Source organism: Schistocerca piceifrons, chromosome X, assembly GCF_021461385.2.
Source record: "Schistocerca piceifrons isolate TAMUIC-IGC-003096 chromosome X, iqSchPice1.1, whole genome shotgun sequence".
NCBI classification, from domain to species: domain Eukaryota; kingdom Metazoa; phylum Arthropoda; class Insecta; order Orthoptera; family Acrididae; genus Schistocerca; species Schistocerca piceifrons.
In genome coordinates this window covers 652,203,856-652,214,751 of record NC_060149.1, presented here as the reverse complement: position 1 = coordinate 652,214,751, position 10,896 = coordinate 652,203,856, and the positions used below count along the sequence as shown (strand labels likewise).

Genomic DNA, 10,896 nt, shown 5'->3' with positions numbered 1-10,896 from the left:
CCGCAAGGCGTTCGATACAGTTCCCCACAGTCGTTTAATGAACAAAGTAAGAGCATGTGGACTATCAGACCAATTGTGTGATTGGATTGAGGAGTTCCTAGATAACAGGACGCAGCATGTTATTCTCAATGGAGAGAAGTCTTCCGAAGTAAGAGTGATTTCAGGTGTGCCGCAGGGGAGTGTCATAGGACCGTTGCTATTCACAATATACATAAATGACCTGGTGGATGACATCGGAAGTTCACTGAGGCTTTTTGCAGATGATGCTGTGGTGTACCGAGAGGTTGTAACAATGGAAAATTGTATTGAAATGCAGGAGGATCTGCAGCGAATTGACGCATGGTGCAGGGAATGGCAATTGAATCTCAATGTAGACAAGTGTAATGTGCTGCGAATATACAGAAAGATAGATCCTTTATCATTTAGCTACAAAATAGCAGGTCAGCAACTGGAAGCAGTTAATACCATAAATTATCTGGGAGTAGGCATTAGGAGTGATTTAAAATGGAATGATCATATAATGTTGATCGTCGGTAAAGCAGATGCCAGACTGAGATTCATTGGAAGAATCCTAAGGAAATGCAATCCGAAAACAAAGGAAGTAGGTTACAGTACGCTTGTTCGCCCACTGCTTGAATACTGCTCAGCAGTGTGGGATCCGTACCAGATAGGGTTGATAGAAGAGATAGAGAAGATCCAACGGAGAGCAGCGCGCTTCGTTACAGGATCATTTAGTAATCGCGAAAGCGTTACGGAGATGATAGATAAACTCCAGTGGAAGACTCTGCAGGAGAGACGCTCAGTAGCTCGGTACGGGCTTTTATTGAAGTTTCGAGAACATACCTTCACCGAAGAGTCAAGCAGTATATTGCTCCCTCGTACGTATATCTCGCGAAGAGACCATGAGGATAAAATCAGAGAGATTAGAGCCCACACAGAGGCATACCGACAGTCCTTCTTTCCACGAACAATACGAGACTGGAATAGAAGGGAGAACCGATAGAGGTACTGAAGGTACCCTCCGCCACACACCGTCAGGTGGCTTGCGGAGTATGGACGTAGACGTAGACGTACTGTGTAATCTTAGGGACTGATGACCTTAGCAGTTAAGTCCTATAAGATTTCACACACATTTTTGAACAGGTACAGCTGCCCATGTAGCTTCAACACGATACCACAGTTCATCCAGAGTAGTGACTGGCGTATTGTGACGAGCCAGTTGCTCGGCCACCATTGACCAGACGTTTTCAGTTGGTGAGAGATCTGGAAAATGTGCTGGCCAGGGCAGCAGTCGAACATTTTCTGTGTCTAGAAAGGCCCGTACAGGACCTACAACATGCGGTCGTGCATTATCCTGCTGAAATGTAGAGTTTCGCAGGGATCGAATGGAGGGTAGAGCTACGGGTCGTAACACATCTGAAATGTAACGTCCACTGTTCAAAGTACCGTCAATGCGAACAAGAGGTGACCGAGACGTGTAACCAATGGCACCCCATGTCATCACGCCGGGTGATACGCCAGTATGGCGATGACGAATACACGCTTCCAATGTCCTTTCACCGCGATGTCGCAAACACGGATGCGACCATCAAGATGCTGTAAACAGAACCTGGATTCATCCGAAAAAATGACGTTTTGCCATTCGTGCACCCAGGTTCGTCGTTGAGTACACCATCGCAGGCGCTCCTGTCTAAGATGCAGCGCCAAGGGTAACCTCAGCCCCGGTCTCCGAGCTGATAGTCCATGCTGCTGCAAACGTCGTCGAACTGTTCGTGCAGATGGTTGTTGTCTTGCAAACGCCCCCATCTGTTGACTAAGGGATCGAGACGTGGCTGCACGATCCGTTACAGCCATGCGGATAAGATGCCTGTCATCTCGACTACTAGTGATACGAGGCCGTTGGGATCCAGCACGGCGTTCCGTATTACCCTCCTGAACCCACCTATTCCATATTCTGCTAACAGTCACTGGATCTCGACCAACGCGAGAGCATTGTCGCGATACGATAAACCGCAATCTCGATAGGCTACAATCTGACCTTTATCAAAGTCGGAAACGTGATGGTACGCATTTCTCCTCCTTACACGAGGCATCATAACAACGTTTCACCTGGCAACGCCGGTCAACTGCTGTTTGTGAATGAGAAATCGGTTGGAAACTTTCCTCATGTCAGCACGTTGTAGGTGTCGCCACCGGCGCCAACCTTGTGTGATTGCTCTGAAAAGGTAATCATTTGCATATCACAGCATCTTCTCCCCGTCGGTTAAATTTCGCGTCTGTAGCACGTCATCTTCGTGGTGTAGCAGTTTTAATGGCCAGTAGTGTATACTTATGATTTAATTTTACTCATTACTGTCAGTGTTGCTTCGTGATTTCTGGAACTTTCGAATGGCTTTAAAGAGCACATCGTTCCATATATGTTGATTAAAGAATATTACCCGTAGAACAACATTGTGTGCCCCTCTGTCCTCATCCATTTGCCGCAAACCTCGCTCCGATGTCTCGAACGGCTCACGAAATAAAAGAGGTACAAGTTTCGAGTTTTGTGCTATAGGTCTGGTCCTTACTAGTTCCCACCGACGGAGCAAGATCTCTAACTCTAACGACCTCGACGTAGACGGCAGCCGAAAGAGCGAGGAAAAAAGCGTTCGCGAATGGGCGCAAGTGACGGCCAAAAAGACGGTCTGGAGGCCGGACTGGTTGGAGGGCGTGGGCGTGTGGGTGGGGGCCTGCGGTCGGCGGCGGCAGCGGCGGCGGCGGTCCGCGGCAGCGAGCAGTGAGCAGGCAGCCATGGCCCCGCGCACCGCCCTCTCTCTGCTGGCGCTGCTGCTCGCGCTCGCCCTGGGAGCCGCCAGGCAGCGCTCGCCGTCGCGCATCCCCTGGTGGAACATCAAGGTCGCCCAGGAGCAGGGGTAAGTCGCATGCACGCGCTACCTCCCCATTCCCTAAATTTCCCTACTTCTTTCTCCGGATGCAATGACAGTCTCGTCACTAGGAGCCGTGAATAAATTGCCGATGTTTTTCTATTACTGCTGACCAGCTCAGTTACCACATTTACAACCTGAAGCCTTTGACATCCAGCTACTCTGTACTATTCCAGAACGGATCAAACTTAGTCACATATTATACGGCACATGAATCTCATCAGGTCATTACACTTTGTAAAGCCTCGCGCTACCACTATTGTACATCGTGACTTCCCATTTTGGTCTAATTGCCTTATAACAGCTGATTTTTAACGTCTTATATTTTGTGAAGTATGCTTCCGTATATCTTCCTATATCCAGTATCTTCTCAACCGGAGTTTCATTTCTTTTGAGCATACAACCAACGTTCCATCTCATACGAGCACAGTGCATATTTAAGACATGGAGTTGCTAGACTTGCAGTGGTAGGATTGTGGTTCAGGTCATCAAGTTTTATGCGTCCTGTAGCTACAGACAAATATAACTTCCGCCGTAACGTTTGCTACAGCTACGTATGTCAAATCTTACAAATCTTAAACAATCGTTCGTGTATGTGGAAATAGGAAAATTAACAATGGAAACCAAAATCTTCCGCAAATTATCTTTGTTACGGAGGATTCCGTCAGCGGCAACTATAATTGTTTTCTCACATTGCTCTGAGATACATCACGTTACTCACGTCCCCATGTCGTTCATTAAAGTCTGCCCACACTTAATATTTATGTCCTCAGACGAGCCAGTGAGAAATTACTTACTTCGGCATGTATATATCTGTATAGCTTTCCATCAATTTGTCTTTTCTTTTATTTAATATTATCGCCTTCAAATTTACCCGTGAGACTTCTAAGACACGTGCACAGTAAAACCTTTCTTCCTGCTAGAGAATTCCTCGTCTGATATACCGCTATTAAAGACTGTAATTTACTAAATCATATCATTGTTGGAAAGATACTATCAGAATGTTGTAAACCTGACAGTGCCGGCTGTTGTGGCCGGGCGGTTCTAGGCGCTTCAGTCTGGAACCACGTGACCGCTAAGGTCGCAGGTTCGAATCCTGCCTCGTGTATGGATGTGTGTAATGTCCTTAGGTTAGTTAGGTTTAAGTAGTTACAAGTTCTAGGGGACTGATGACCTCAGATGTTAAGTCCCATAGTGCTCAGAACCATTTGAACCATTTTTTTGTCGCTGCCGTAACAACAGTTCCACTGCCTCTGCCCACGTAGTGCTTTGCTAGGTCAGCCCAACCAATAACTGACGAATTCACGGCTCTGACCCTTCCATACGGTACGATCTTCCCTTTCTCTGACCTGTGGACTGGTATACCCAGGTAACTGTAGGAGGACCCATAATTCAACGTCCTTCCCGAACAACGCTGCAATGTAGCCAGTTTCACGTACAACGTGGTAGTAAAGTTGATATTAACACTTAAACATTACGTGTTTACATTATTTCAAGACAAAAAAGATCCCAGCTTACTGTACTGCATTAAAACAGCGCATCGATATGGGGATCACCAACGTTGTTACAGTCATTGTATCTAACAAGCGCGTTGTGGTACACACTCTCTATCCCATCTGGTGTCTCTTCAGTTTCTAGTGTGGCTGCCAGAACTCGTGCAAGCGGATCTTCCTCTGTCTATACAGAAGTCTCGTAAATTATACGACACCATAAGAAGTAGACCAGACGAGTTAAATCCGGCGATCACGGCAGCCACGCGGTTGGACCGCCTCGGCCTAGACATCTTTCTCCATATCGTCCCTCGAGATGTCTCCGAACCGCACGTGAGAAAAGAGGTGGTGCACCATCGTGCGGAAACCACATTTCCTAACGGAAATTCAGTGGCACAGCTTCCAAGAACCGGTCATCCTGTCTATCCTATTGCATGCCAGGACAAGCAACTCTTGAAATTTTTCTCTTTCCCTCAGCAGACGTGGACTAGTTATACATCTGACGGACATGGGTTCCTACTATGTACTCACTCCCCTCTACAAGTCCTAGAAGATCGAAACAGGAATTTTCGAAAGCGCTGTATACAGCTGATTGCCGGAAAACTTTTTAATTCCCCAAAAGTTAAAGGCGCTTCAGTCTGGAACCGCGTGACCGCTGCGGTCGCAGGTTCGAATCCTGCCTTGGGCATGGATGTGTGTGATGTCCTTAGGTTAGTTAGGTTTAATTAGTTCTAAGTTCTAGGCGACTGATGACCTTAGAAGTTAAGTCGCATAGTGCTCAGAGCCATTTGAACCGTTTGAATTCCCCAAAATATATATCGAGAAATTTCTCCTAAAGCAATCCCACATATCATATTCTTGAGCTGGGAATGATGGCAACCATCCAAAATTCACACGTGGTACGATTCAAATAAGGATGTATTCTCTCGTGGTACGTGACGGTCGGAAAGCTGAAGCAAACCATATCACTCACTTTGTTAAATTGTCATTCCTCTTCCGCCTATCTGAACACTTAGCTGTCATTTGCCTCTTGCTTAACGAACTTCGTTACACGTTACTTTCAGCACCTTTGAGATAAATTAATCGAACTGCTAAAAATCTGCAGCGTGAATCAGCGTCGTTGCTTCTGCGTAAACTGGAACAAGGAAGAGCTGTCGGTCATAAGTCGGTCTGCCGAACCAATAACAGGCAGTTTCTCGGGTATGACCCGTTCGTTTCGAGAAGTCCCATTAAGATAGGGGAGAGAATCAGAAAAACGCAGCGGTCTTGTGGCAGCATAACGAAGCTTTTGAAATGGTGAGATATTTGCAGTCTTCCTGGATCCCATTCGTATTCCAAGTCTAGCGCAAGTACTTGCCGCTCTCTTTATCGTCGAGAACTACGTCTGATGACGTAAGGGTGCAATGTTTTGTTCCCATACAATATTCCGTATCAGCGTTCCTTAGCCGCAAATCTATTGCAGCCTTTTTACTTTTTTATTTCAAGATTCAGGACATTTTTGGCGTATAACTAGTTTTTTGGTACTTCAGGTTCGTAAGAAGGCTGCACACTCACTGCGACGTGTAACAACTCGTTCTCTTTTATTCTTTTTCGTCCTTCTTGTTCTTTCGGCGATTTAGTGACTCATCTACGGAGAGGTCATGGAGACGGCACAGTGGTTCAACTGGACGAAAACGACGCCAAAAATATGCCACGTCTTACTTGAAGGAAATATCTCACCACTCGGATAACGTGAGTTAAAGCTACGACAAAACCTAAATGAGGACGGACAATCTGGGGTTCGAACCTCGCGAAAATTTTCACACCAACTGCCTCAGTTCTCATGCAAACAGTGTACAAGAAGAGTGGCTTGTTAGGATTTATGATAAAGATGGTAGCATTGTTAAAAAGCTCAGATACGACGATCGCATGTGTACATGTGAGAAGATTTTTTTCAACTTTCAGTGTTCGTAAATCACAGCCTTTTGCAATGTATCACTTGATGATAACCACGAGGCCAAAAACTGTATTAGTGAAAATAAATAATTTCTACAGTCAATGGCGACTACTATGTTTTTTTTTAAAGTTTTACATGACTGCAAACCCTAAGCATGAGAATGTAACACAGTATACTGTTCAGAAAATGAAAACGTGAACTCATGTTTCACATGCATGTTTATTTCAATGGGCCACATGGTTTCACATGCTCATACATATACAAAAGACCAAGCAAATCACCGTGTATTCGTATTAGCACCCGTGATATTATTTAATAGCGGAAAAGCAATGAAATTTTTTTGGAAATTTGTGGTGATCTCCAATAGGACCAAACTGCTGAGGTCATCGGTACCTAGGCTTACACTCTACTTAATCTAACTTAAACTGACTTACGCTAAGGACGACACACACCCCATGCCCGAGGGAGGAATCGAACTTCCGGCGGAGGGAGTCGCGCGAACCGTGGCAAGCCGCCCTAGACCGGGCGGTTCAAAGCAATGAGATAATAAAATTGCAAGCACAGATGAGTGGATGGAAACTGGATACTGATTCCCACGTGTTATATGGAAACAGTGAACTCCAATAAAGAAGTAATATTGTCCACGTTGAATACATACGACTGCAAATTATCTCGCGTAGATAAATTTGAGTGGCCGAGCGGTTCTAGGCGCTTCAGTGCGGAACCACGCGGCTGCCACGGTCACAGGTTTGAATCCTGCAGAGGGCATGGATGTGTGTGATGTCCTTATGTTAGTTAGGTTTACGTAGTTCTAAGTCTAGGGGAATGATGACCTCAAATGTTAAGTTTCATAGTGCTCAGAGCCATTTTTTTTTTTTTTTTTGGTTGATAAATTTGATGTTTCACAAAACACGACTACACAACTACACAAATGCAGTGCAAACAAGCACCCATCTCACCACAATTCAGAAAGATGTCACTTCAGTGTACCCATTTCTTTATCACAAGGCGGTGTCTGTACTAAACAGACCGACACGTCCTCACGCCACCAAGTGGAAGAACAAATTTTTCGCTTTGTCCTCCAATCTTGCGGTCCATGCTAGCCAACTCTGCCCTCCTAGCTTTTATACTGGCTAGCTCATCTCGGAGTTTAGGCGACTTGCTTGAGACATGTCTTGCAGTTCCCATCTAAAGATAAATTACTCTAGCAGACGGATAAGTGACTGAGGTTCTGTAAGACAGAGAAGTGCTTGTAGATGCGTGCATGAATCGCTGATGAAAGACTGTAGGAGAAAGATGTGGAGCTCCGTTTCATCTCATATAAACGTCCCACACGCGAGAGTACCTTTAGCATCTGCCTAAAGAGCGCCCTGTTGGCACATCAGTATACAAGGCCTCGAATGATTGTCAACTAACTCGCGCACTGTCATTGGCGTACACCAACGTTTGCCACGAATGATCAGTGCGAGCGATCTCTTTCCATGCTTCAAGAGTCCAATGGCAGTATTTCTCCGTCCATGCTGCGTGACGGCAAACGTGTTCTGCGCATCACAACAAGGAGGCGTTTCTGGACGGCGTCATTGCTCATTTGTTGTTCGTGTCCAGCACTCAGCTTCTGAATGATTTTCTGCGCTGTGGTACATCTATCCGCTGTCAACAACCCGCGCTAGTTGAGAGTGACCGCTATCAACCGTGCGTTCTTAGCTGTGGCAGTTGGCTCTGGCTACCGAGAATCTCACGGTAAGCACATGAGACGATGTACGTGAAGTCCTCAGAGAGAGCCTCGTACACGCTGTGCAGACGGCTGGTACAAGGTCTTGCGACATTCGAGTAATGTGGCACGCCTAATCATTTCATCCGCCGTGGTAGCAGGAGCATTTTTATCTTCACCACAGCTGCTTTCTCATATTCGGTTCTACATGTTCATATTTTTTGGGATGAAAGTAAGATTGTTATTACTCTTTTATTTTCTCTTGCGTTCTACATACATGACGAGTTCTAAGTTACGCAGTCGATTGTGGAATACCCTTTGGACAAATTAGCTCGTTATCATTAACTGATGCTCCAAGGCTCAGTAGTGCCACGTGCACAGTCCACATCTTAAACTCATCATCGGGTCAGTATAACGACAGGCAGGGACCACGTGAATTTCAGTATTTTACGAATACGTAATATTTGGTTCACAAGCCACATTATGCAGATACTGTGGCGTCGAGACTCTGATACGCGACAGGTGAGATGTTGCAGGGAAGTTAGTCAACATACAGGCTGAGGTGTGACGCTGCGCGTTCATGCGAATATGCACATTACTGTGTACATGTTAACTGTTGGTTTTTTCTCCGACCCCGCTTGTTTGGTTCCTAGCTTCAATAGTTTTTCGCTAAGGCATGAATTGTACTTCTTAGACTGAATTTTGGGTTGCATACATTTTCTAGATACATTCATAGTTTTGAAAACAGGCTAATTTCTTTCCTACTGTTGTGTTTCTCCTATCATAAAATGCATTCTCCCATATTATTATTGTTACATTTCGGTACACCTGTGCTATCATTTCCTGGTAGTCATTTATTTCTTCAAAATTTCAATTACGCTTAGTGGCTACAATGGTACATTCACAACAAGGGTTCTCCGATAATCTTCACCATCGGAATGGAATCAAATTAACAATAAAGAACAGTTAGAAGCATACATCTGTGCACACACCTAGAATGCAAAGTCATATCCTGTGAACTATGATTCGCAGATACTGACGATATGTTCCTCTAGGATATCGCCGTCCCTCACGCTTTGCCAGAACGAGTAGTCTGTAGCCTCAAAGATGTGCTACTGATGGTAGCGAACTCGAATAGGGTTCATTGTTGGAAGTATCGTTCCAAGTCTTTGCGGTAGCCCATCCCAAACAGAAATTGAAGGTAGCATTTAGGTGTTAGGAGTTGTCGGTCAGGCATTCTTTATTGGGGAAGTGGAGTCGTTATTTATCTCAAATGATAATTTAGACATTACTTTTGGGATTTCAGATTTCCTTCCCCAACACTCCCCAATATGAGCTCTTTTTCCATTCCTAATAATGTCATCAACAGGAAACAAATGTAACAACGGGTGAATTTCGGGAAGAAACACTCGTCCACCGTTTCTAATTCTGCTTTTGTTTGGTGTGCTCTTAATGTGGAAGATTACAGAAAGTATCAACATAGGATACTTCTTCTAAAAGCGATCACCATTGGCTCAAAGCAATTTACACTACTTTTGAGTACAGTGGGAGCAGATTGGGTTCTGCATATTTTGTGTCTCTTCCCTCAGACTGAGTGCTTGGAAGTACAGGTATACATGTTTGCACTGTTATTTATCTGTAACGTGGTATGTATTTGACATTAAACGATATTCACTCCTCATCAGAGATCGTACAGAATAAGTGAGGGTATGCTGCAGAGTTATGCCTATGCATTTTATATGAAATCTCTTTAAATTTTTAAATAAAATAAACGCTACTAACATTCTACATCTTGAAACTTCCTGGCAGATTAAAACTGTGTGCCGGACCGAGACTCGAATTCGGGACCTTTGGCTTTCGCGGGCAAGTGCTCTACCATCTGAGCTACCCAAATACGACTGACGCCGCCTCCTTACAGCTTTACTTCTGCCAGTACCTCGCCTCCTACTGCCAGGAAGTTTCATATCAGTGCACACTCCGCTGCAGAGTGAAAATCTCATTCTGGAAACATACCCCAGGCTGTGGCTAAGCCATGTCTCCGCAGTATCCTTTCTTTCAGGAGTGCTAGTTCTGCAAGGTTCGCAGGAAAGCTTCTGTGAAGTTTGAAAAGTAGGAGACGAGGTACTGGCAGAAGTAAAGCTGTGAGGACGGGGCGTGACTCGTGCTTGGGTAGCTCTGATGGCAGCCGGCACGGTAGCTCAGCGTGTTCGGTCAGAGGGTTAACTGCCCTCTGTAATAAAAGAAAACTGAGTGAATGGATCATTAACGAATTTCAACGGGCGTCAGGTGACGTCCGCCACGAACAATTGAAACGAACAATAACGAACAAAATGAGATCACAAAAAAAATATGGTAGAGCACTTGCCCGCAAAAGGCAAAGGTACCGAGTTCGAGTCTCGGTCCGGCACACAGTTTTAATGTGACAGGAAGTTTCATATCAGCGCACATTCTGCTGCAGAGTGAAAATCTCATTCTACATCTTTTTTCTTCATCTCTACATATATACTTCTCAACATAGTAACCCCGGTGATAAACACATTTCTTCTAACAAGGGACCAGTTTGTTGATACCGTCACTGTGGAATGTTTGACTTTGTTGACAGAGCCACAACCTTGCACCGCTTCAACAATATCGAACAGAAGTTCTAGGAGGATGCTCTTTAAAGATTCGGTAATAGACGAAAATCGGATGGGGCCAAGTCGGGGCTGTATGGAGGATTCTCGATGACAGTGAACCCAAGGCGTGAATAATTGCAGACGTCACGGCGCTTGTGTGTGGTCTGGCATTTTCATATTGAAGGAGAGGGTGTTCTTTATGTGCAACAGCCCTTCGAAT

At 45.1% G+C, this 10,896-nt stretch overlaps 1 protein-coding gene across 1 annotated transcript in view; it reads left to right on the top strand.

Annotated features, from left to right (window-relative positions):
• The first annotated feature begins 2,790 nt into the window (after positions 1 to 2,790).
• LOC124722573 (transforming growth factor-beta-induced protein ig-h3-like) overlaps positions 2,791 to 10,896 on the top strand; it is a 345,746-nt gene continuing 337,640 nt past the window's right edge. Inside the window, exon 1 of the mRNA XM_047247712.1 lies at positions 2,791 to 2,912. Within this exon, the coding sequence (XP_047103668.1) occupies positions 2,791 to 2,912 (122 nt within the window). The remainder of the gene's footprint in view (positions 2,913 to 10,896) is intronic.